The 26,451-nt window shown below is 56.0% G+C and overlaps 1 protein-coding gene across 3 annotated transcripts in view; it reads right to left on the minus strand.

The window, feature by feature from the left end:
• Positions 1-26,451, minus strand: part of PRKAR1B (protein kinase cAMP-dependent type I regulatory subunit beta) — a 329,737-nt gene that overhangs the window by 12,966 nt on the left and 290,320 nt on the right. For all 3 annotated transcript variants that reach the window (XM_050784250.1, XM_050784249.1, XM_050784247.1), the window contains 2 exons: positions 24,529-24,589; positions 19,367-19,488 (listed from right to left, as the gene is read on the minus strand). In XM_050784250.1, coding sequence (XP_050640207.1) covers positions 19,367-19,488; positions 24,529-24,589 — 183 coding nt within the window. The remainder of the gene's footprint in view (positions 1-19,366; positions 19,489-24,528; positions 24,590-26,451) is intronic.

A 26,451-nucleotide genomic window follows, 5' to 3' on the forward strand; every position in this document is an offset into this window, starting at 1 on the left:
GCAGCTTCCGGGGAACCAGGGCGAGCACAGGCCCCAAGCTACAGAGGCTTCGGCTGCCTGCCAGGCGGGGAGGTGGGGGCAGCCATTCCTGCTCCAGCCCCAGGTGCCTCTCAGTGGTGGGGGGGCGGGCGTGGGAGCTCACTGCCTGTCACAGCCCTGCCTGAGGTTCATGTGGCTTCAACCCCAAGCGTCCAAGTGAGGGCCCTGTCGCCTCCAGCTCCACAGGCACAGCCCAGCTCTTCGCCTGCCCCAGTTAGGCGTCTCTGTTCAAAGGACTCCTCCCAGATGATGGCAGACACCTCCCTCGGCCTCACCTCCCAGCCAGGGGTCACCAGCACTGAGGATTCTGCCCCCTGCAGAGCCTGGAATGCATCCCTTCCAGCCCTCTCCACCAGGCCTGCACCGATCACCTGCAGGTGGGCCAAGCCCTGGCCTCCAGGGCCTCACACCCTTTCCTCCATCACTGCCCCTCCATCCGCCTGGTCACACCAGGTTCCAGAAAGAGCTCTAAAAGGGTCTGTTTCACACACAGATCACAACCAATCTGCCCATCACAGCTTCTCGGCCAGCAGCATTTCATCTTCCCTCCAGTTGTTCTCTTCCTCCCTGGATCTTCTTTGCAAGGCCTTGAGGTCCATGCCCCCTAACCATGACTGCCCCCAGCCATGCTGACCCCCAGCCAGGATGCCCTGACCCCATTTGAGATGCCCAGACCCCAGCGGAGATGTCCAGACCCCAGCGAAGATGCCCAGACCCCAGCGAAGATGCCCAGACCCCAGCGGAGATACCCTGACCCCAGCGGAGATACCCTGACCCCAGCGGAGATACCCTGACCCCAGCGGAGATGCCCAGACCCCAGCGGAGATGCCCTGACCCCAGCGGAGATGCCCAGACCCCAGCGGAGATGCCCTGACCCCAGCGGAGATACCCTGACCCCAGCGGAGATACCCTGACCCCAGCGGAGATGCCCAGACCCCAGCGGAGATGCCCTGACCCCAGCGGAGATGCCCTGACCCCAGCGGAGATGCCCAGACCCCAGCGGAGATGCCCTGACCCAGCTGAGATACCCTGACCCCAGCGGAGATGCCCTGACCCCAGCTGAGATACCCTGACCCCAGCAGAGATACCCTGACCCCAGCGGAGATGCCCAGACCCCAGCGGAGATGCCCTGACCCCAGCTGAGATACCCTGACCCCAGCGGAGATGCCCTGACCCAGCTGAGATACCCAGACCCCAGCGGAGATGCCCTGACCCCAGCGGAGATGCCCAGACCCCAGAGGAGATGCCCTGACCCAGCCGAGATACCCAGACCCCAGCGGAGATGCCCTGACCCCAGCGGAGATGCCCAGACCCCAGCGGAGATGCCCTGACCCAGCTGAGATACCCAGACCCCAGCGGAGATGCCCTGACCCCAGCGGAGATGCCCAGACCCCAGAGGAGATGCCCTGACCCAGCTGAGATGCCCAGACCCCAGCGGAGATGCCCCGACCCCAGCTGAGATACCCTGACCCCAGCGGAGATGCCCTGACCCAGTGGAGATGCCCAGACCCCAGCTGAGATGCCCTGACCCAGCTGAGATGCCCTGACCCAGCTGAGATACCCTGACCCCAGTGGAGAAGTCCTGACCCCAGCTGAGATGCCCAGACCCCAGCGGAGATGCCCTGACCCCAGCTGAGATACCCTGACCCCAGCAAGATGCCCAGACCCCAGTTGAGATGCCCTGACCCCAGCAGAGATGCCCTGACTCAGTGGAGATGCCCTGACCCCAGATGAGATGCCCTGACCCCAGTGGAGATGTCCTGACCCCAGCTGAGATGCCCAGACCCCAGTCTGCCATTTCAGCTGTCGCTTTTTCAGCCAAGTCTCAATCTTTGGATGAAGAGACATTGAGTCCTTCCAGGTACTGACTAGGGTGCTGGACACCAGACACCTAATGAGTGCTGATGAAATCTCCACTGTGACTTCGCAGCAACCCTGACTCTATCCACACACCAGCACCTCTCATCCCAGGAGAGCCTGGGCCTGGAATGGACACAGCTTCTGCTTCCTGGGATCAAACATGCTCCCAGCCCTCCAGGCAGCCACCCAGGGCAGGTGCAGGTGGGCAGGCGCCTGGACCCAACCCGGAGCTGATGCCCCATGCCCTCGGCCCCCACTCTGAGGGTCCTCTGAGAGCACCTGCCAGGTCAGGCTGCACGTCCGCCCCAGGACTCCCCTCCATGGGATACCCCAGTTTTCTTTTCCAATGAGCCTGAAAACCCTCCACAGTCTGCGTCTGCAGACACCATTCCCTCTGCCAGAAGGAAGAGGAAAGGAAGGGGTGCCACTGCTGAGAGCCCAGGCTGTGCGCTGTCCACTCAGCAGGTGTCCAACAGCCCCCTGGCTTGGGTGGGCCAAGACCCACAATGTCCCAACCCCAGAGGGCCCCAAGCTGCTCCAGCCTCTGCAGCCTCTGCACGCTGTGTGTGTGGGCATGCATGAGTGTATGCACGTGTGAATGTGTGCACAGGTGTGTGTGTGTGTTATTGTGTGCACAGGTATGTGTATGCATTGATGTCTGTGTGCATGTGTGTATGCACAGGAGTCCAGTGAGTATGTGTGCATGTGTGCATACGTGCATGTCTGTGCAGTGTGTGTGCATGGGTCTGTGTGCACTGTGTATGTACGTGTGTGCTCAGGTGTGCCTGCATGGATGTCTGTGTGTACGTGTGTGTGTGTGTGCATGGGTCTGTGTGCACTATGTATGTGTGTGTGCTCAGGTGTGCCTGCATGCATGTCTGTGTGTACGTGTGTGTGTGCATTGTGTATGTACGTGTGTGGGCATGTGTGCACACATGCATATCTGTGCAGTGTGCAAGTGTGTGTGCATGGGTCTGTGTGGACTATGTACGTGTGTGTGCTCAGGTGTGCATGCATGCATGTCTGTGTACGTGTGTGTGTGCATGGGTTTGTGTGCACTCTGTATGTACGTGTGTGTGCTCAGGTGTGCATGCATGCATGTCTGTGTGTACACGTATGTGTGTGCATGGGTCTGTGTGCACTATGTATGTAGATGTGCATGTGCACATACATGCATATCTGTGCAGTGTGCAAGTGTGTGTGCATGGGTCTGTGTGGACTATGTACGTGTGCGTGCTCAGGTGTGCATGCATGCATGTCTGTGTACGTGTGTGTGCATGGCTCTCTGTGGACTATGTATGTGTGTGCGCTCAGGTGTGCGTGCATGCATGTCTGTGTGTGTGCATGGGTCTGTGTGCACTATGTAGGTACATGTGTGTGCTCAGGTATGCGTGCATGCATGTCTGTGTGTGTGTCTGCATGGGTCTGTGTGCACTGTGCATGGGTCTGTGTGCACTGTGTAGGTACATGTGTGTGCTCAGGTGTGCATGCATGTCTGTGTGTGTGCACGGGTATGTGTGTGTGCAGGTGTGTTAACTGTTACGAGTATATATGTGTGGGTGTATGCACAGGTGTGGACGTGTGCAGGTGTCCATGTGTCCATGGGTCAGTGCGCATGGGTGTGTGGACAGGCGTGTGTGTCAGTGTGGGGTGTGCATGGGTCAGGGTGTGCACAGGCATGCATGTGTGTGCACTGAGATGTGTGTACATGTGTGTGCACAGGTGTGCCTGTGTGTGTCCATGTGCGCATGGATCAGTGTGTGTGCATGGGTTGTGGGTGCGTATATGTGTATGTGTGTGCATTGGTGTGCACGAGTGCACACTTGCTGATTATGTTCTAAAGAGGCAGAAAGCACTTTCGAGCCTGGCCCAGCTCCAGCCTCCTCCATTAACAATTCAGCAGCCCTCCTCTGCCCGCTCCCCACTTCCTGTTCTGATCCTGGTGTTCCCGAAGGGTCTCCTCCCTCCCTGTTCAGTTTCCCCACAGAGATCATAACCCATGCAGCCACCACCCCATCATTCTGGACCTGCCCCTCAGCCCAGTGGGCCCCTCTGGGTCCAGCCAGAGCCGTGGCTCCTGGACACCCCTGTGGGAACCTGAGACTTGGAATCTGGACCCATGGGAGGTGGGTGGGACACATGCCACCGCCCCCAGCGTCAGCCCTCCTCCCAGGTCCTGAGCCAGCCTCAGGCCTCCTCCCAGGTCCTCCCGTGGCTCCGTGGCGAGCCTCAACATCCACCCTGGCTCCCTCTGGAAGGACCCTGTGTTCCCAGCAATCCTGGCCCTGTCTCCATGGCTCGAAGCTTTCCACCGCCTTCCAGGCAAGCCCACATCCTCTCCATGTGGGCAGTCACACACTCAGGTCCCCACCCCACCGCACTCAGGCCCTCGACTCCAGCAACAGTGACACCTCTGTACCTCTGCACACACTGCTCCCTCAGCCTGGAGGGGCATTCCTGGGACTCTTCCTGCAGCACTCCCAGAAACTGCCTGGGGTGCCAGCACTGACTCTGGCAGTGCCCAGATGCATCTACAAATCCTCACAGCTCAGGGGTAGTGGGATCTGCCAGCCAGACCGACACGCCCAGGGCCCAGGGCACTGGCCCCTGAAAGCACTTTCAGAGTGAACTCCTGAGACAAGCATGTCAGCTTCGGAGAGAGGAAGTGTTGCAGGTGGATGCCCCTCAACCCTGCATCTGGGAGGGGAGCCCAGGGGTATTTTTCCACCGTCCCTGAGTGGAGATTTATGGAGCTGCCCGTCCTGGGAGCCACTGTCTGGGAACCCAGGAGTGACAAGTGACAGGTGTTTGTATTCACCTGCCTGGTGGCTTCCTGAGCTTCCACCCAAGGAGGGGTGATTTGAATTTGCTCAGCCAGGACCGGAAGGAGAGTAAACCTAACCACACACTTCATTTCATTCCTTCAGGGTTTCACAGGAGGTGGGAATAAGACCGGAATAATTCCAACAGATGCTCCGACCATCCCTCATGGACCACATGCACTCTTGGATGCTGAAGAGCCGGCTGGGGTCTGGGGCAGCCTTTAGGGGTTCTTGGGGTCCCAAAAGGTGTCCAGGTCGGATGTCTCCAGGAGCAGATCTTTCTGGAAATCTGGGACACCAAGGGGGAGCACAAATGCTGGTCTTACTACTAAGCAATGTGTCCCTCAGATCCAAAGGACAGCAGGTGACCTGGGTGCAGCCACAGCCAGCTGCCACCCCTGGAGTCCCTCATGAAGCACTCAGGGCAGAATGCATTGCTGCCTCAGCCCCCTTCAAAGCCCAGGCCCAACACTGCACCAGCTCCTCGGATACTGCCCGTCTGCCCAGGGAGAGTCTCATGCTCAGAGAGGCTATAAATACATGCAAGACAGTCAAGAGTTTCCATCGCCAACCAGAACAGCTGACCAAAAGGTGAAAGAAACCTCCCATGGCAGCAAATTAATTGATTTTTATCTTGCCTGAATTGCTATTTAAAACTGGTCTGGTGATTGTGGGGAGTTTCCGAAGGACTCAGCAGGACTGATGAGGCACATGGGACGTTTTCTGGGCCCCTGCACAGCTGCGGTGCTTGACTGCAGTAGCTTGGGCTCCCTGAGGGTCTGGACTTCAGACTTGGCTCAGCTGGGTGGCTGAGGACATGCTACCTCACTTCTCCAAGCCTCAGTTTCCCCACTGTAAAATAAAATAAACTTATCCAGAATCCACCAGGTTCTGGGGAGATTTAGGCAAGGATGTGGGTACCCCTGGAACACTACCAAGGGCTTTACCTCTGCAAAAGGCTGGGGGTTATCAGCTGGTGAGGTCTGAACTCATGGAATTTTCCTCTCAGTGTGTTTTCTCATCGGAGAAATTGGGAGAATAATAGTCTTTACCTTGCAGACTCATAAGGATTAAATGAGTTAAATATGGAAATGTTTGAGACAGAGTAAGAGCTAAAAAAGTGTTAGTCACCACCACCACCACCTTTATCATTGCCATTACTATCATCACCACCATTATCACTATCACCATCATCACCATCCTCACCATTACCTTCATCACCATCACCTTCACCATATCATCACCACCTCCACCATCACCACCACCACCATCATCACCATCACCACAACCACCATGGCCATCTTCACCATGACCATCATGATCATCATCACTATCATCACCTTCATTATCACCATGACATCATCATCACCATCTTCACCAACTCATCATCACCTTCATCACCATCATCATCACCATATTCACCATTTTGTCACCTCATCACCTCCACCAGCATCACCACCTCCACCGTCATTATCACCATCACTACCATCACCATCACCACAACCATCATCACCGTCTTCACCATGACCATCATATCACCTTCATCATCACCATCATGATCATCACCACCACCATCATCGCCTCTACCATCACCATCACCACCTCCACCATCATTGTCACCATCACCACCATCATCACCATCACCACAACCACCATGGCCATCTTCACCATGACCATCATGACCACCACTACCATCACCTTCATCATCACCACGACATCACCATCGCCATCTTCACCAACTCATCACCACCATCATCACCACCATATTTACCATTTCATCACCTCATCACCTCCACCATCATCACCACCACCACCACCATCATTATCACCATCACCACCAACATCACCATCACCATAACCATCATCGTCTTCACCATGATCATCATCATCATCCTCACTATCATCACCGTCACCATCATGATCACCACCACCATCATCACCACCACCATCACCATCGCCTCCACCATCACCATCATTATCACCTTCACCATCACCATTATCACCATTACCTTCATCACCATTGTTATCACATCACCTTCATCACTATCATGTCACCATCATCCAGCACCTTGATCACCATCGTAACCTTCATCACCATCACCTTCATCATCACCATCACCTTCATCATCACCACCATCATCACTATCACATTATCATCACCATCTTCACCATCTCATCACCTCCACCATCATTATCACCATCACCACCACCATCATCACCATTTTCACCATGACCATCATGATCATTACCTTCATCATCACCATCATCTTCACCATTATCAACACCACCATCACCTCCCATCATCACTATCACTGTCATCCCCTTCACCATCACCATTATCACCATTACCTTCATCACCATTGTTATCACATCACCTTCATCATCATCACCATCATCAACACTATCACCATCATCACCATCACCTTCATCATAACCATCATCACTATCACCATCACCATCACCTTCATCATCACTATCACCATCACATTACCTTCATCGTCACCACCTTCACCATCACCACCATCACTATCATCATCACCATCACCTCCATCATCACTATCACCATCGTCACCATCACCTCCATCATCACCATCATCACTATCACCTCCATCATCATCACCATCACCTTCATCATCATAACCATCACCATCACCTCCATCATCACTATCACCATCACCATCACATCACCTTCATCATCACCATCTTCACCATATTATCACCTCCACCATCACCACCATCACCATCATCATCACCATTATCTCCATCATCACCATCACCTCCATCATCACCATCATCACTATCACCATCATCATCACCATCATCACTATCACCATCACCTCCATCATCACCATCACCTCCATCATCACCATCACCATCATCACTATCACCATCATCACCATCATCACTATCATCACTATCACCATCATCATCACCATCACCTCCATCATCATCACCATCACCTCCATCATCACCATCATCATCATCACTATCACCATCATCATCACTATCACCATCATCTCCATCACCATCATCACCATCATCATCACCATCAGCGGCAGCAGCAGCAAAATAAAAAACAGGCTTGGCTGGATAAACACGATGTGGGCCATTCAAACAATGGAATATTAGTCAGCCTTGAAAAGGAAGGATGTTCTGACACCTGCTAGCGACAACACGGATGGCCCTTGAGGACACTATGCAAGCAATATAAGTCAGTCACAGAGGGACGAATTCTGTAGGATCCCCTTATACCAGGCAGTAGAGTTCAGACTCATAGACAGAAAGCAGAAGGATGGTTCTACTTTCTAGAAGGGCTGGGAGAGGGGGATGAGGAGTGTGTGTTTCGTGGGGACAGAGCTTCAGCCTGGGAAGATGAAACATTCTGGAGATGATGGTGGTGACGGCTGCACAGCAATGTGACCTGCTTAATGCCACTGAACTGTACACCTAGAAATGGTTATGACGGTAAATTTCATGTTATCTGTATGTTATCACAATTTTTAAAAATAAAACATTTTTTAAAGGGCTTGGCCACTGGAACCTTAACTCACTCCACCTATGGCCTCAGTTCACACTGCCCCACAGTCTCACCCATGCTTGGGGGTCATGGCCAGGGCTGCTAAGCACCCCTTCGGTCTGGCCCCGCATGTTCCTGCCCCGTCCTGGAGGTGTGGCAGAGCCACAGGGTAGGTGACCTTGTGTTCTGCTTGTGGGGAAGCTGCCCCCTCAGGAACCTCCGGCGGCTGACTCTGGGGACGGACAGCGGGGCCAGGAGGCCACAGCTGTGGGACCAAGAACCTGGTTGCTGAATCAGAGAGACATGCGTGGCCAAATTTAGAACACAGGAGGACAACTTCCTCCCAGAGACCCATTGTTCACCACCTGGAGCTGGCCCTCCCTGGGCGTGCGCATTTCCCAGAAGGGCCAAGTGCCCAAGGGCTCTGGCCCCACTCAGCATCATTAGAAGGTCTGGGAGGAGGGGAGCAGAGGGGCCGCCCCCACAAGGCAGGGGATATCCACAACCCACTGCCTGCATGACCACAGCCACCAAGGCCAGCCCCCGCTTCGGTGGGTGGACGACCGTGGGGTGCTGCAAATTGATTTGTCCAGAACTGCGCATCTGTTAGGATTTTCCCAGCCAAAACATCCGTCTTTACGGCAATGGTCTTTGCATGGTGCTTAACTCTCCTCATTTTGCTGCCAGGAATCTGGTCGGGGTAATCCGGGACCTTGGAACCGGCCACTGCATTCCACATCTGTCTCGTCTGGGAACGCCTGCGCGGCGGTGCCCCGAGATACGGGTGGGAAACAAGATCTGGAAATGTCTGCAATGGAAAGCCGGGGCCCGCGGGGGGTGGTTTGGTCTCTGGGAAGGGAGGGTTGAGGGGAAGGAGAAAGATGGTGCCTTTTTTTTTTTTTTTTTGGTGGAGGAGAGGGTGTTAAACTTTTTATAATGTTGCTTACATTAACAAAAAAATCAGAAAATATCAAGGCAAAGGTACTCGTCAAAGGAGCCACACAAATGGGACCATCCTTTGCTGAAGACACATCAGCATCCCTGTCTCCGTCCGCAAGCGGCATTTTACTTGAAGAATTACTTTGAAGGTTCTTGTCTCCCAGAGCAGAAGCCCCAAGCGTGAGCTGACCGAGGCCTCAGCCTCACACCTGGCCCTCTATCCACACGGAGAACAGCCTGCAGCTGCCCCAGTTCACATGGAAACTCACTTAATGCTGAAAGGCAAGTGAAGACGTTCCATGCCTTTGGGAGAGCAGTTGTCCCCTCGAACCATCTCACAGTTCAGCCGGACGCTGGGAAGCTCTTCCCGGCCCCACAAGCTGCTGGGCCGAACGTCCAGCTCACTGGGAGAGGGCAGCCGTGATGTGCCTGGGACACAGCCCCTTGTGCACAGGCCCTGGGGGAGCTTTGCTTCCAAAAGGGGCATGGGAGGTACACAGCCCCCTCCCCTACTCCAGGGATGACAAGGCTGCCCTGCAGCAAGAGGGATTCGGGTCAGAGCCGGGTGGACTTGTGTGTCCCTCTCGGTGGGCTGTGGCCACTGGAGCACTTAGGAGCCCGCCCCAGCAGAGTCTCAGTGGAGCAGGGACACTCGCAGCCTGGGGGAGGGATGCTGGCACCGCAGACAGCAGGCAGGGTGAGGCCAGAACCCCTCTAAGCCGTGAGGAAGCTCTCACACCTGTAATGACCCCGGCCAGCACGGACAGGGCCCCACGGACAGGGCCACCCCAGGGCCAGACCCTGAGGGCCCCGGAACCTCCACTGTCCCCGCGCAGATGTCCGCATGCACACGGTCCACACAGGACCCAGGTGGAGGGCTCGGAGCCCAGCCCTGGGGTTCTGGAAAAGTGTTTCTTCCAGTCCAGCCCAGAAGGAATGTTTTTATTTTCCTGCTAGAGGCCAGGCCAAATGGGCTCCCGTTCAAGATGCTCTGAGATTTCCCTCAGACAGGGAAGTCTTGGCACCACGCACAGTGACCACTGGGCAGAGGCCAAGCCCAGCGCCTCGGTGGGCCTCACCTGCCCTGACCCGCGAGAGGAGGGAGGACACACGGCCGGTGCAGCTTCCCCCACAGGCAGATACCCCCAGGCCTCCGGAAGGTGGACCGAAGGCTCTTGGTGGGGCCCTAAGGCCAAGGCGGGGGCCAGGGACGTGGTTCTGAGCACTTCTCATTTGGCTCTCGGAGGAGGCTGCGGTGTCCCGGCAGGATGTTCCAAAGTAACTTTCACACCCCTCGTCAAGGAGCTCAGGGGGCGTGGGACCCTCCCCTGCCCGGGGTTTGCAGCTCTGCCCTCCTGCGGCCTCGCCCCACCCTCCCCCACATGTGAGCTCCTGTGTCCCTGCAGCTGTTAGAATGCCCTCCATCTGGAGGACTCCTACTCCTACTTCAATACCCGGCCCCCTCCACCACCCAGCAGTCCCTGGGCCCTCCCCCATCCCCCGCCATCCCCTCAGGGTGACTGCCCTGCGCTGTGGCCGGCCTGCTCCTGTCAGGTGTAGTCTCCACACAGCATGGCCCTTGGCAAAGCAGCTGGACTATTTCTCTCCTCTGCAAATCAGCCTCCAACTCCTGCCGTTGCGGCCGTCACACCCAGAGAAACACTGGTGTTCCAACCCCGGTCAGCAGAGCTCTGCAACCAGAGCCCCCCAGACTCGCCCGCCCGTTCTCCCACCTTGGACCGCTGCCTGCATCCCAGCATCCAGGCCCCTGCCTCACGGCCACCGCAGGGCCACGGCCCCTCCACACTCCCTGCAGCCCAAGCGACACCACTCCGGGCGGTCTCTGCGTTGGGTCCTGCTCCATGTCTCTTCCAAGCCCTCACGTCCTTCCAAAGCATCTCACCCATAGGATGCCAGCCCAGGAGAGAGGACAGGGGGTGTCTGCAGTCTACAGCATCTCTCCAGCCCCGGACCAGAGCTGATGCCTGGGAAACACGTATGGCTTAGATCCCTGTGGCTCCTGCAGACCTTCCTCCAGACAGAACCCCAAAAGAGAGACATGTAGGAACTGAAAGGGCCACCCTAAGTAAGCAGCACCATAAGCAACGCTTCAGAATGTGGCATGGCACTGGCACTGTCCCAGAGACCCCAGCCAGGAGCCTCGTGGCGCGGACCGGGTCTATCTGAGACCCCAGCCAGGAGCCTCGCGGTGCAGACCAGGTCTACCTGAGACCCCAGCCAGGAGCCTTCGCGGCGCGGACCGGGTCTGTCTGACACCCCAGCCAGGAGCCTCGTGGCGCAGGCCGGGTCCCAGCTGACCCCACACGACGATGGGGCAAGCACGGGGTTCCCCCAGAGGTCCTGTTTTGCAGAGGTCCCCTTCCTAAAAGCATCCAGCAGTGACCAGTGGATTCTGAACAATAGGCCACCCCCTGGTTCAGGCGTCGGCAGGGAGGGGGCGCGGGGCTCTGATGAGCCAGGAAAAGTTCCCAGGCCCAAAGACAGCTTTGCAACGTGTTGTTCTGCAGTTGCTTCAACGTTGTGGACATTCATAAAATTAATTTGCAAAGAGAGGAGATAAACTCCATCTAGCGTTCCCATGGCAACGCCTCCCAGGCCACTGCTGCCCTGGATGGGAGCAAGCTGGGGAATTTCGGTCTCGGGACTTTTACGTGGAACCGGCTCCCAAGGTCCAGCTGCCCCCAGGCTGTGGGGAGGTCTCCAGGAGGGGAACTCCAGGGGCCTGGAAAAGCAGGCGTGCAGCCCCCAAGCAGGAATGCGTGGAGGGAAACTGAGCTGGTGCCCGGGCGGGCAATGCCCCACCCAGCCCTGGCCGGATGCCACTCCACCCTCCCACCAGCGGTGAGGTGATGGAACAGCTGGACGGTCCCCACCTCCAGGAGCCCGCGCAGCCCTGGCACACGCTGCCGCCTCTCCGCTAGGCCCTGGACGCCGCTCTCACCGGGGAACGAGCTGGGTGTCCACCCAAGCCGGGCACAGAAATAACACCTCTGCCCCCATTGCCACAGGACCGAGGACTCTGTCCCCATTTAGAGCTCCTGGGGCCCGGGGCTGTTCCCCAACCTTCGGTAAGAGCCCCTAGAAAGATCCGGTTCCCCTCACCCCGAGGCCGACGGCAGGTGCAGGCCTCACAAGGACGCAGGACGCCCAGGCCCTGGGGCTCAGGGCTCCCGCTGATGCACACGGTGCGGTGGACACTACGGCTTTCCATCTGCACGTCTGCAGCTCCCAGGTTCACAACCCACAGGCCTGCGGGGGAGCGACTGCTCAGTCTGCTGAGGATATTTTCCAACAGCTGTGGGGATCGGGTGTCTGAGGGGCTGGCAGCTCCCCACAGCTTCAGAGACAGCGGGCGTGACCCCATGGGGTCGGGGGCAAGGAAAAGCAGCCTCCACCAAGGAGGGGCCCGGCTCCTGCAGACAGACCCGCGGGGGTCCCGGGAGTTGAGGGTCATGCAGCCCGGCCCTGCCTTCCTGGCTGCCTCTGTGGCGCCCCGGCTCAGCTCTGCAGTGGAGTTGGCCCGAGGCCTGCAGGTGTTCAGCCTCACAGGTGTGAGCAGGGGCGGTTTCCACACCTGTGCAGGGCCAGGGTCCCCACACCTGAGGGAAATCAGCTCCCGAAACAATCGCATCTTCGGGCAGAGCGGGCACAAGGCACCGCAGGCTGCCACTGCAGACGGGGCCGGCCCTCACTTTGTCCATCCTGGAGAGCCGAGGGGAGCAGGAGGCCCTGGGTGAAGGACAGGCGGGGGGAGAAAAGGGCGAGGCGGGAGCTCCGTGGCCCTACAGGGATGAGGCCTCATGCACAGGGCGTCCTCAACCCACCAAGGCCACGATTTACAAAACAATGTGCTTTAGAAACTGCTGGAGGAAGAAGGACAGAGACCAGACAGGGCAGGATGCCGGCCCCAAGGAGAGTGGGGGACCGGCATCTCCTCCATGCGCTGCTTCAAGGAAAACAAACGGCGGCCACGAGAGCAGCCACCGAGCCTCCGGGGCCTGCCGAGAAGCCGCCCCACCGGCCGGGCGCCGCCGCACCTGTCTGACGCTATCGGTGGCCGCCCTGGCCGCACAGTCCACAGCTGGAAACCGCAAAAGGCTCCAAAGCGCGTCGGTTCTGCGCCTCTGATCCCCGCACCCTGGGGCTGCACTGTGACTTGCCAAATTTGGCTGATCACAGAGGAAAAGCAAAAAAAATCCAGGTTGCCAAGGAGACCCTTTCAAATCCATTTTACAGTGCTGGGAAAGCGATACCTTCCTCTCAGGTCGAGTTTCGTTCCCGAGGCCGTGCAAGGCGCTGTTTTATGTGAACCTGCGCGGCCCCCCTCACCTCCCCTCCCGACCCCCACACACACTCTGTCAGCGGTCAGGGCACCCTGCACAGCGCTCCGCTCTCCCCACATCCCCCTCCTCAGAGCCTTTCTGGGAAACCCGTGCAGCGGCGCATGGGGGCTCCTGGGGAGGGGGCAGCCAGCGTCTGACCCCAGCACCCCTCCTGGGGACTCTGCAGGGAGCCTGTAGAACCCTCGGCTGTCCCCAACACAAAACCACACTGCTGCACAGCTGGGTGAGCCCCCCAAGATCACGAAAATCAGCTGTGACAGCCCTCAGCAGATGCGCCACTGCGGGGCCTGGCTCCCAGAGCCGGCAACGCACACAACAAGGTAAAATCCGAGTGGTCCGCCAGGGAGTGGACAGAGGGGCAGAAGGCGGAAAACACCAGAAGTTGTGCTCGCAAGACTGGGATCACGGAGTCGGGCACACCCATGGTGAAGGCATCACGGGCAGAGCCTCCCGGCTGTGGGAGGCGGCGTCTGCCCCTCGTCAGTCCCCGCACCTGTCCTCAGCTGACGACCCTGGCGTGGATGTGGAGGGCACGGCCGGCAGAGCCCCCCGCCGGGGTGCGGTTGGGTCACACACTGTGTGCATGGGGACGCCGGCACATCCTCAACACTCAGAACACGCTGCGCGGCTTGGTGATGCCGTCTCCTCTGTTCCGGGGTGAGAACACCGCGTGTGCTGCCTTGATCTGCTCTCCACAAAGATGCACCCGCGATCCATGCCCCCCACACACATTTTCATGATTTTCCTACACAGGGCCTTGGACTCAGCTAGGAGGGGGCCTTGGTCCACAGAGAATAATGTGTGATTGTCCGAACCAGCCACAGCTACTCATTCTCTCAGTTTCAAGACCATTCAAACCGAGGCTGCCAACTCAGAAGCCCCCGAGTGCCTGCAGATATGGCTGAGGAGCTGAGAGCAGGGCTGGGCAGGGGCTGTGGGAAACTGGGAAGCCTTTCACACCAGAAGGGGCATCTGCCAGCTGGGTACGGCCAGATGGGGCTGCAGGTCCAGTGTAGTGGGATGTCAGATTTTTAAAGAGAAGTAAGAGATCCAGATTTATTTTATTTTCTTGAGACAGGTTCTTGCTCTGTGGCCCAGGCGTGATCTCAGGTCACCACAACCTCTGCCTCCTGGGTTCAAGTGATTCTTGAGCCTCAGCCTCCCAGCAGCTGGGATTACAGGCACCTGCACCACGACTGGCTAATTTTCGTATTTTTAGTAGAGACAGGGTTTCACCATGTCGGCCAGGCTGGTCTCGGACTCCTGACCTCAAGTGATCCACCCGCCTTGGCCTCCCAAAGTGCTGGGATTACAGGCGTGAGCCACCGTGCCCAGCCAGCGACCTAGATTTTTATGTGAAATCTCCTGACTGTAAAATAACAAGTAATCCAAATGTTTAAAAAAACACTGTACAGGCCAACACAAATTTGTCTCTGGGCCAGATTCAGCCTGTAAGCACCAGTTTCTTGTCAATGGATGTAAAACCTAGAGCAATTAAAGATATCTGCCTTTCCACCTGTCACCGCGGTCATCCTGCTGGAGGTGGAGCGGCCGGAAGCGCCACCGCCACGGCTCTGTTGTCTAGGCAAGGAAGGGCTCTACTTATGTACTTATTTCAGCAGCGATAACCGGTGAGAACTGAGGAGCCATTCCTGAAGTCAGCAACTTAAACCAGTTTATTGTTATCCTTCACAGTTTGGGGTTGGAGGGGCTCAGCCGGGCGGTTCTCACTCAGGGTCTCCTCTGGGGTTGCATCCAGATGGAGGCAGGGATGACCTCATCGGAAGACTCAGCTGGCAGGACATCCAAGATGGCACAGTCATGTGGCAGCTGTTGACACTGGGCGTTCACAGCTGCGCTGGCCGGGGCTGGGGCTGGGGCTGGGGCTGGGGCTGCGCAGGCTGAGAGCACAGCTCTCAGAGCACAGCTGCTGGGCTTTAAGAAGAGCATCCTGGGAACAAGGTTCCCATAGGCTGTGGTGGAAGCTGTAAGGCTTTGGAGGACCCAGTCTTGGGTACCCTGCAACATCATTCCACTGTATTCTGTCCATCGAGTGTGTACCTAAACCAGCCCAGCATCAAGGGGAGGGTGTTAGACTCCCCTTTTCCACGGGAAAGACAGCCAAGAATTTGAAGCCATCTTTTTTGGTTTGGGTTTTGGTTTTGGTTTTGAGACAGGGTCTCTCTCTATTGTCCAGGCTGGAGTGCAGTGGTGCAATCATAGCTCACTGTAGCCTTGAACTCCTGAGCTCAAGCAATCCTCCCACCTCAGCCTCCCAAGTAGCTGGGACTACAGGTGGGTGCCACCACGCCCAGCTAATTTTTTCCCCCCTGTCTTATGGTGCTGATAATTTTTAAACTTTTAGTAGAGATGGAGTCTCACTATGTTGCCCAGGCTGGTCGTGAACTCCTGGGCTCAAGTCATCCTCCTACCTTGGCCTCCCAAAGTGCTGGGATTACAGCATGAGCCACCGTGCCCAACAACCATCCAACAGCCGCCTTCAATACAGCAGATTTCAGCAGTGGGTTTGTGATCCTCGCCTCTGCACACGGGCAGGCGTGCACGCTGGCATTCCCTCCTCTGCACACAGGCAAGCGTGCACGCTGGCAGCCTCTTCTCTGCTCACAGGTGGGCGTGCACGTTGGAATCATGGCTGGGGTCACTCCCCTATCAGGACCTGCCAGAGCCTCCTTCCAACGCTGGCCAGAATCATCACTTGGGCTGCCTGTGGTTTCATCCTTTCCCTCCTCCTCTTCTCCTTTTAAAGAAGCATTACTGTTGAATGAGTCCCCTACTCTACTGACCGGACATACTGCCTGAGAACGGCCCCCCAGCAGGGATCCCCCTTCGTGAATGTCCGTGCAGCCTGTGGTACCTTTAGGTTGGAAACAAGCATCATTCATTCATGCATTCACTAATTCATTCACATAATGAGCATTCTGGGACGTGGAGAGGGAAGTGACTCAGGTCCCGGAATCCCACATCCACCTTGTGGAGCTCCGTGAAGGTGGCTGCCCCGTCAAGACCTGCCTTGGTGCTTCTTCCAGGTTAGCAGAAATCTCCCAGCGCCTCCAACACCCCAGCCGGCCTGGCTCCCTCCGGCCTCTGCTGCTTCTCCTGCTCTATCCCAGCCTTCCAGGTCTTTCCTTATGGTAGAGCCGCAGCGGGAAGCACCGGGGATGAGGGTGGGAGAGGCCCTGAACGTGCCCCTCAGGGAAGGGTAATGAAGATTTAGCAGGTGCGGGGGCCCGAGCCTGGGTCTCCAGCGAAACACACACTTCCTTCCCACAGGATCTTACTCCAGCCTCTTGCTTTTCCGCCTGTGTTCCGGTGGCGGTGAGCATCTTCCAACACCATCGGCGGCCCCGGCCACATTGCTGGGCTTCTGTTTTTTTTTTTTTTTTTTTTTTTTTTGAGACAGAGTCTCGCTCTGTTGCCCAGGCTGGAGTGCAGTGGCCGGATCTCCGCTCACTGCAAGCTCCACCTCCCAGGTTCACGCCATTCTCCTGCCTCAGCCTCCCAAGTAGCTGGGACTACAGGCGCCCGCTACCTCGCCCGGCTAGTTTTTTGTATTTTTTAGTAGAGACGGGGTTTCACCGTGTTAGCCAGGATGGTCTCGATCTCCTGACCTCGTGATCTGCCCGTCTCAGCCTCCCAAAGTGCTGGGATTACAGGCTTGAGCCACCGCACCCGGCCACTTCTGTTGTTTTGAACCAAGACTCTGGCTCCCGAATTCGCTGAAGTCGCCAAACATCTACCAGGACTTGAGCTCTTTGCTGACCTCTGTTTCTTCCCAGCAGCCCGCGGGGCAGGGAGGTGCGCTCCTTCTGGACCCAGAATGATCCTGTCACTGCCCACAGCTGCAGGTGTTTCGGCGAGGGCGGGACCTTAAACTCTGCCACCCTGACGCATGCATTTCCCGATGGCAGGTGCAGAGTTGGGGCGTGTGCTTAGGGCATGTGCTTAGGGCGCATGCAAGCATGAGATCCTGCTCACCCTTGAGGGCCGGACACGTGGGGAACATGTCAGACACACAGGAGCATACGTGTGGTTCTGCAGAGCCGGGCAGGTCAGCACGCAGCCTGGACAGGTCACTCATTCCTGCCCAGGGCCACCTGGGGAGGGGATTCCTCTCAGGAGGCCACGACCCAGGCACAGCCTCCGGCTGATGGACACACTGCAGGCCCTGGGGTTCCAGCCCGGTTCCTCCAGCATTAATCCGAAGGGAGAGGGCTTCAGATAACCGGGCAGGGCAAAGTTCAAATAACCATGGGGCACAGGTGATGTAGGGCAGGTGGGCCCCAAAGTAGGGCTTAGCCTGCCGGGGTTCTTGGCTTTGCCCAGGAAAGGATTCGAGGCCCAGCAGGAGGTGGACTAAACAGCTTTACTGAGGCAGCAGTGTTTGGGGTTACAGCTCCTCGCTGCTCCCACTAGGCAGAGCGCTGAGGGGAGCGGCTCAGGGCACCTGTGCAGTCCCATTTACACCCACTTATAATTAGATGCACATTAAGGGGTGGATGATACAGAGATCTCTGGTTAAGGGTGGTAATTTTCCGGGTCCTCAGGCCGTTGCCATGGGAAGGGGCGGGAGCTCCCGGGCGTTGCCATGGCAACGGTAAACTGACGTGGTGCGCTGGTGGGCGTGCCTATGGAGAGCGGCTTGCACCCTGGCTCTGTTTTAGCCAGTCCTCAATTAGGTCCGGTGTCCGAGCCCCACCTCCGGAGTCCAGTCCCACCTGCTAGCTCACAGGCACGGGGTCCCTTGCCAGCGCCCGGAATGGGGGTTCACACGCGAATTCCTGCCCTGTCCTCGGGACAGCAGCTCAGCTCACCCAGCAGTCTGCGTGCAGCCATCGTGGCCTGCGGCCCCAGCATGTCCCGGGGGCTCCACGGAGCCACCTGTCGCCTGCCCGTGGTGGCGCCGTGGTGTGAGACGGCAAAAATGACTCACAAAAATGACTCTACGTCCAGATACAGAAGCTGCCACCGTCTTTTTAAACTTTTAATTTTGCCATCATCGTAGATTGGAGTGCGGCTGTGAGAAATAATATAGAGAGATCCTGTGTACCCTAAATGTATGCGATGCCCCCGACAGTGACCTGCTGTGTACACACGGCGCCACGCCATGGCTGGGATGCAGATGTGGTGCCATTCCCAACCCCACTCCCTTCCTCAGCTCTGCCCACCCTTGCACACCCTGTGTGCAGGTTCCCGCCCTTGCACGCCCTGTATGCAGGTTTCATGCAGGTTTTTTATTTTCCTTTTTTTTTTTTTTTGATGGAATCTCACTCTGTTGCCCAGGCTGGACTGCAATGGTGCCATCTCAGCTCACTGCAACCTCCACCTCCCAGGTTCAAGCGATTCTCCTACTTCAGCCTCCCAAGTAACTGGCATTACAGGCATGCGCCACCACACCCGGCTAATTTTTGTAATTTTAGTAGAGACAGTTTTCGCCATGTTGGCCAGGCTGGTCTCGAACTCCTGACCTCAGGTGATCCACCCGCCTCAGCCTCCCAAAGCGCTGGGATTACAGGCGTGAGCCACTGAGCCTGGCCAGTTTCATGCAGTTTCATCACACATGCAGATCAGGCACCAACCGCCTTTCTAAGAAGGGAGGCTTTCGATGCTAGAGGACCGGAGGAACCTCGGTGGCAGGAGTGTGAGGCCATGGCCCACCCACCCCATGGAGGCCCCAGATAGGCGTGCGGTCACAGAGCAGCACTGACTCCAGAGGGAGGATGAGGCGGGCAGTGGAAGAGGAGAAGGTAGGAAGTGCCCCCACCCAAGCACACACCCAGAGCGCCCACGTGGGAAGCACGTCTCACCTCCGTGATGATGTAAAAGTCATCCCCAGGCTCTCCCTGGACCACGATTTTCTCTCCATCTTCAAACTGGACGGGCTCCAGCGCGTCCGCCACGGTCAGACGCTCCCACTTCTCCAGGGACTCTGTGGGGAGAGGAGGAGGACAGGTCATCCTGGGGCTCACGCCTCCCCGGCCAGTCCAAGACAAGGGCCACCACTCTTCCCGAAAGGTGTCCTCAGAAGCACCAGCTCCGTGACCAGTAAGCTGCATAAGACGAGGCCGTGACACTATCCCCCAGCACCTCTGTGCCAGGGGGCCTGGGTTTTCTTGCAATCAGCAGGTCCCGGACGCATGCAGCTCATGTGCCCTCTTTACCAGGTGCGGAGGGAGCTATTCTGACAGTTATCCCTGGCTTAATGTAAATACCCAACAGTGAAAACTGACTCCAGGTTAACTCAGTATGAAAATACTTTTGTTATCTTCGAAAGAATAGAGCTGCTTACATTTTTGCAAACAATGGAGTCCCAGCTAAGCACAAAGGCTACTAAGTGGTTTAAAATAATTCAGAAGCCAGGCACAGTGGGCTTTGGGCTGAGGCAGGAGGATCACTTGAGGCCAGAAGTTCAAAACCAGCCTGGCCAACATAATGAGACCCCATCTCTACAAAAAAAAAAATGTTTTAAATTAGCCAGGCATGGTGGTGTGTACCTGTAGTCTCAGCTACTCAGGATGCTGAGGTGGGAGGAACACTTAAGGCCAGGACTTCAAGACCAGCCTGGGCAACATAGTGAGATCTCGTCTCTACAAAAATTAAAAAATTAGCCAGGCATGGTGGCGCACACCTGTGGTCCCAGCTTCTCAGGAGGCTGAGGCAAAAGGATCACTTGAGCGCAGGAGGTCGAGGCTGCAGTGAGTTATGATCATGTCACCGCACTCCAGCTTGGGAGATGGAGCAACACCCCGTCTCAAAAAAAAAAAAAAAAAAAATGTGAATAACAAAATAATTCAGAATGGTAACTGCCCATCCAAAAGAAACACTGTTCATCGGGGACTGATCAAAGAACTTGGAACTGCATTTACGTTGTAAGATTAAGGCATAGTATACTTTCTACTCTTTTAGGTCAAAATGTTTAATTCCCATGCCAAGTTTATCTTTAAATGTTTGAAAATTCAATGTATCTTTCCGCCCTTCTCACAAGGTCTTCCCTTCCTTGTCTTTATTCATCCCTAACCCTTGGAAGGGAAAAAAAAAATTACTAACATCAGATTTTATAAGAAAATAATGATCACCTGATTAACTGTTTCTTTTTTCACACACACTAAAAATCTTTCCTGTCCTATACAAATCAGATGCTACCTATGTAGGTCAGAAGCTAAAAATAAAAAGCAAAGCATTTATTTTAGATCTAGGTTAGGAGGGAGATTTCTCTCCTTAAAAATCCCTGTTGATGCCGTACGTTGCAAAGGAAAATGCTTCCCGCAAACCCCAGGGCCGGGGCAGATTCTGCAGCATAGGGAAGTGGGGTGAGGCCCCCGCTACCAGAGCTGCTTGACCAGCTTCCTAAAAACAGGGTCTGTACCGGCCGGGCGCGCTGGCTCACGCCTGTAATCCCAGCACTTTGGGGGGTCGAGGCGGGTGGATCACAAGGTCCGGAGATTGAGACCATCCTGGCTAACACGGTGAAACCCCGTCTCTACTAAAAATACAAAAATTAGCCGGGCGCGGTGGCGGGTGCCTGTGGTCCCAGCTACTCAGGAAGGTGAGGCAGGAGAATGGCATGAACCCGGGAGGCGGAGGTTGCAGTGAGCCGAGATCGCACCACTGCACTCCAGCTTGGGCGACAGAGTGAGACTCCATCTCAAAAAAAAAAAAAAAAAAAAAAGGGTCTGTACCAGACAGAAGCTGCTGAATAATTCAGAACCCAGGCGTGCTCCCAAGCAGGTCAACACATCAGTGCACACCTGGCAACTAAATGATGCAGGTGATTTTTTTAGTGCAATTATGGTTTGTGTTCAGGGTGCAGAAGGAGACCAGCATATGAATTTGGAGTGTTTTGTTTACTGGTTTCCTTACAAGGACATTCACACGAGGCATTTCATTTCAGAAGTCAGTTGCAGTTAGGAAGTTCATTTCCACATATTTGATCAGCAAATGCTTCCTCTATTACATTTGAAACCTGTAGTATTCTGAGTTCTGAAAACAAAAATTATCTCCTGGCTACATTAATCTTGGATGAAAACTAACAGAAGAAACCACAGGGAGATGGCACTTTTGGCCCCAGTTGTTTGTTTTTTTTTTTTTTCAAGAGACAGCGTCTTGCTCTGTCACCCAGGCTGGAGTGCAGTGGCGTGATCACGGCTCACTGCAGCCTTGAACTCCTGGGCTCAAGAGATCCTCCCACCTCAGCCTCTCAAAGTGCTGGGATTATAGACATGAGCCACCACACCTGTATAATTTTTTTTTTTTTTTTTTGGAGACACAGAAACTCGCTATGTTACCCAGGCTGGTCTTGAGCTCATGGCCTCAAGTGACCCTCCCACCTCAGCCTCCCAAGTAGCTGGGACTGCAGGCATGCACCATCACGCCCAGCTAATTTTTTATTTTGTAGAGATGGGATCCATCTCCATTCACTGTGCAAACTATGCAGAATAAACGCAGCCAAGTGTCCCAAAAAGCACCTCACAAGGTCAGCCTGCGGCCACAGGACAAGGCTGCGTGCACCTGCCCCGGTGGGAAAGCCATCGCCAAGCTCTGAGCTGGAATTCTGCAGACTCGCAGCTCCCACGCAGGCCGTGCTGACTCTACGAGGCCTCCTGTCCAGGGGGCCGAGCCCTGCACGTTCAGGAGGAGAAAGCAGAGTCCCAGGAGCACCAAGGCGCAAATGCCATTCCCAGGTTTCTGGTGTGGGGACAGGAATGCCGAAGCCCACAGCTTCAGCCTCGTCCAGGGCCATCCCTCCTGCCAAGCCACCTGTGGAGGCACCGCCCCGCCAGCCCTTTCTGGAGGACTTTGTGCTGATGGTGACTGGGCAGGAAAAGGGAATCGTGTCTTGTTGTTACTCTTCTGGAAGGCCCCGGAGAAGCCGGTCACATTGCCAGCTGCTGCATTAATCAGAGGAACATAAATGGGCGGACGGAGGCCACGCGGCAAGGACGTCTGACCACCCCTGAGAGCCCGGGACGCAGGAAGCAAGAAGCCACCTCCAGCCGGAGGTCACCGACGCTCGCCTGGAGCAGGGAGAGGTCTCGTCCTTCATGGCCTGCAGCAGCCGTTGCCTCGACAGTGCTGGGGAATGAAGGAATCTGTGGGGGCAGGGCTGACTATTCAGTGCCCGGTGCCTGGTGGGCACGAGGGCCCGGACCACCCAGCTCCGCCTCAAAAGGAACCCAGAAGGCGGCAGAGACCCTGCGTTTGGGATTTCGCATAGGGATCAAATGTCCTCCTCTCGGCCCCTATAAAATCTGGGGGACCAACTCGTTTTGTTTTTCCAAGTATGACATTTTTAAAAAGGCACTAGAATTAAAACCAGACATGAAGCCACATGGGTGATTCCATTCCCACAAAACATCCCAAACAGGCAAATAACCCACAGAGACGGGGAGCGTCCGGAGGCCACTGGGGCTGGGAGGGCAGGTGGGGGTGACGGCTCACAGGGATGGGGCTCTGCCTCAGGTGAGGATGGGGCTCTGGGATGGGAGCGGGGCCGACGACGTCATGTATGGACTCGACGGCCCTGAAACGTGCTTCCAGGAAAGGTCAAAATGGTCGGCTTGATGTGACCTGCATTTTACCACAATCGAAAGAACCTCACACTCCCTTCTCGACATTCCGCAGAAGGATTTCAGAGAGAACAGGGTCAAAGTCCTCCCCAAGAAACTCAGGCACAGCCATACTGCACACATATACGTGCACACAGGCACACTCACACCCACGCACACACACGTGTGTGTGCACATGCACACAGACACACCTACACACGTGCACACTCACACCCATGCACACGCAGGTGTGCACACACATGCACACAGACACACACACACACACAACCTCTCACACACTTACATTCTACATGCACACACTGACACACCCATGCACTCACACTCCCCACACACATGCACACGCACACATTCTATGTGCATTCATGCACACACACGTGCACACACACCCATTCACACACATTCTACACACACACGACACACACACACACTCATGCACTCACACCCCCACACACATGCACACATGCACATTCTACATGCACTCATGCACACACACATGCACACATGTGCACACACACCCACTCACATTCTACACACGCACACACACCCCCCACATGCACACACACCCATTCACTCACACCCATGCACACATTCTACACACACCCCCCCCACACACACACCTGTGCACACTTGCACACACTCATGCACCCACATATGCACACTCATGAGCACACACATGCACACACACCCTCACACATGCACACACGCACACACATGCACACACGCACGCACACCGCCCATGCGCGCACACACACACATGTGCACGGTTCTGCCTGCTCTAGCCCAAGGAGCCCCCACTGGCCTGGCCGGTGCCATCGCGTATAACTCAGGTTGCAGCAGCGTCTTCCCCGCCAGGCTGTTGAGCAGGTTCACCAAAGGTGAAAAGGCTCCAGGCGCACCTGAATCACCAGCCTGCCCTGTTATCCTTCCCGGAACTGAGAGCGATGATGGTGGCCTAGGAAGGGCAGAGACAGCTCCCAGAGAAACCGCGCTTAGAAGGGAACCAGCAGAGTCAGGGAAAGCAGCTCCACCTAGCTCGCACGTGTACCGGGAGCCAACACCAGCTTTCAGCTCTACATGGACCAGCGTGGAGGGAAGGCTGGGGGCGTGGCTCTGACAGCAAAGGGAGAAGCAGACAGGAAATGCACAGGATGGCAGAGACGCTGAGAAGCAGGGCAGCCCTGCCCACGGGAGAGGAGGCGGGCTTTTGGGGTTTGCCAGCAAGTGACAGTGCGTGTCATGTGTGCACGTGTATGTGTGTGGGCATGTCTGTGTGCTGCGCCCCAAACTTCCATGACACCAACAACACTCAACTTGCCAGCCACTCGGAATGGGGAAGAGGCTGGGGTTGCCAGCAGGCACCCGGATGTCGGGACACACAGCCGGACAGGGGCGCAGCCACTGACCTAGGATGGAGACCTTGCTGAGGAACTCCTCGTACATCTTGCGTTTCCTCAGCGTGCTGCCCTGTTCGGGAGAAAGGAAAAACAGACAAGAACGTGAATCTTTGTGCCTGGATCAACCTGACGTTTCCAGATTTCCCCAAATGACTCGCAACTTCTAAGGAGACCCTCCAAGCATTCCAAGTCCCGAAAGTCCTCAATGACCCGAAGGCTGTGTGAGCTGCCATGGTGTCCTATGCACCCCGCCTCCTTCCTCCTGAGGGGCTTCTGGAAAAGCTCCCGTCATGGCTGCTAAGTGTCCTGGCCGGCAGCAGAGTTCCCCACCCAGCCGGGGCCAGTGGTAGGTCCACGCAGTGAGCACACAGCCAGTCAGAGCCTGAACCCGGGTTTCTAGCCATGAAGGGGAGGGAGCTCATAAACACATCTGGAGAAACTGAGGCCAACACAGACACTCAAGCACATGACGCAGAAGGGAGAGTGCTGCTGACATCAGCTGAGACCCTGGATCCAGCCATGCCTGAAGCTGCATCCTTACCCATTGAAGCTTGACTTCCCTCACCCCTGGGAAAAGCATGCTGAGTAATACAATACCAACACACAGGGCCCTGTCCATGTTATGTGAATTAGAAATTAGAATTCATTCCAGAAACTAGGATTATAAATGTGAATTAGAAAAACACACCCTTTCTTCAAGCACACATCCCAGCAAGCTGACGGGCCCCGGTGCAGACAGGAATGAGGCCCCTGCTCCAAGCAGTCGGCTCCAGCCTGGTGCGCAGAAAGCAGCCTGGGTCTCAGCCCCTCTCAGCCGTCTGCCTGGGCCTTTGTACAGTGCACGAACTCCACAACTGTACAGAGCAGCCACATGGTGGGCACGACTGAGCACCGCACATTCAGAAAACAGAGACACACAGTCCGCCCGGACAGCAGCAAGCCCGATTCTGCTGAAATTCCAATGGTATCATCCATCGACAGAGGCCACGTGTTCGAGTAGGGTGTATGCCGCGATGTGAGCTGGACCAAGAGACGACATGCTGGTGACGAGGTTTTTCCATAACCCTGGATAAGTCCCCTGGGGTGTGGAGAGAGGAGGGAGGAGGGAACCTGCTGTGTTGAACGCCTACTCCAGGCTGGGGAGGGGGGCTCTTGGACACGCTGACCCACATTGAACTCGCAACAGATAACCCTGTGAGGGGAACATACTTTTATCCTTATTTTCCAGAGGCAGAAACTGAGGCTCCGCAGGGCTGAGTGACCACCCTAGACAGGAACCACAGAACCAAGAAGGAAAGCCTAGAGCAGGCTCTAAAAGCCCCAAAGCTGCCCCACCTCTCCATTTGTCAAACGGGGATGTATTTTACTCCTTCCTGACATGCTGTTTCATGAATTCCCATAACACCCTGAGACAGAAAACCGCAGTGAGCAGTGTTTACCAGGTGCCTCCCACCTGTGCAACTGACCACGTGCTGACCACGGGCACACAGACACAGTGGCATGTGCAGTTTCTGAACACGTCCCTCCCCTCTCCTCCTTCCTGCTGTCTGGCACATGGAGATGATGGCTGGGGCTGCAGCAGCCATCCAGGGCCCCTGAGGAGCATCAGTAAGAGAAAGCTGGTTCCCCGGGCCCCACAGAACAACGCACCCGCCCTAGACGGACTCCTTCCAGAGCGTGAGAAACAGCCGTTGTGGTTTAAGACACTGTTATTTTGAGTATTTCTGTTACACCTGGCACGGCAGCAGCCGGCCCCCAATGATCCTCACTCGCCTCCGGGTGACCACACCCTGTGTGGTCTGCACCATGATGAATAGGGCTGATGGAGGCAACTAGAGAATGCTAAGGAAATGAGTCTGAGATTTGCAAACCCAGGTTGTAAAAGATACTGTGGCTCCTGCCCTGCTCTCTCCGGGATCGCTCGGCTGCAGA

Source organism: Macaca thibetana, chromosome 3, assembly GCF_024542745.1.
Source record: "Macaca thibetana thibetana isolate TM-01 chromosome 3, ASM2454274v1, whole genome shotgun sequence".
Classification (NCBI taxonomy): Eukaryota; Metazoa; Chordata; class Mammalia; order Primates; family Cercopithecidae; genus Macaca; species Macaca thibetana.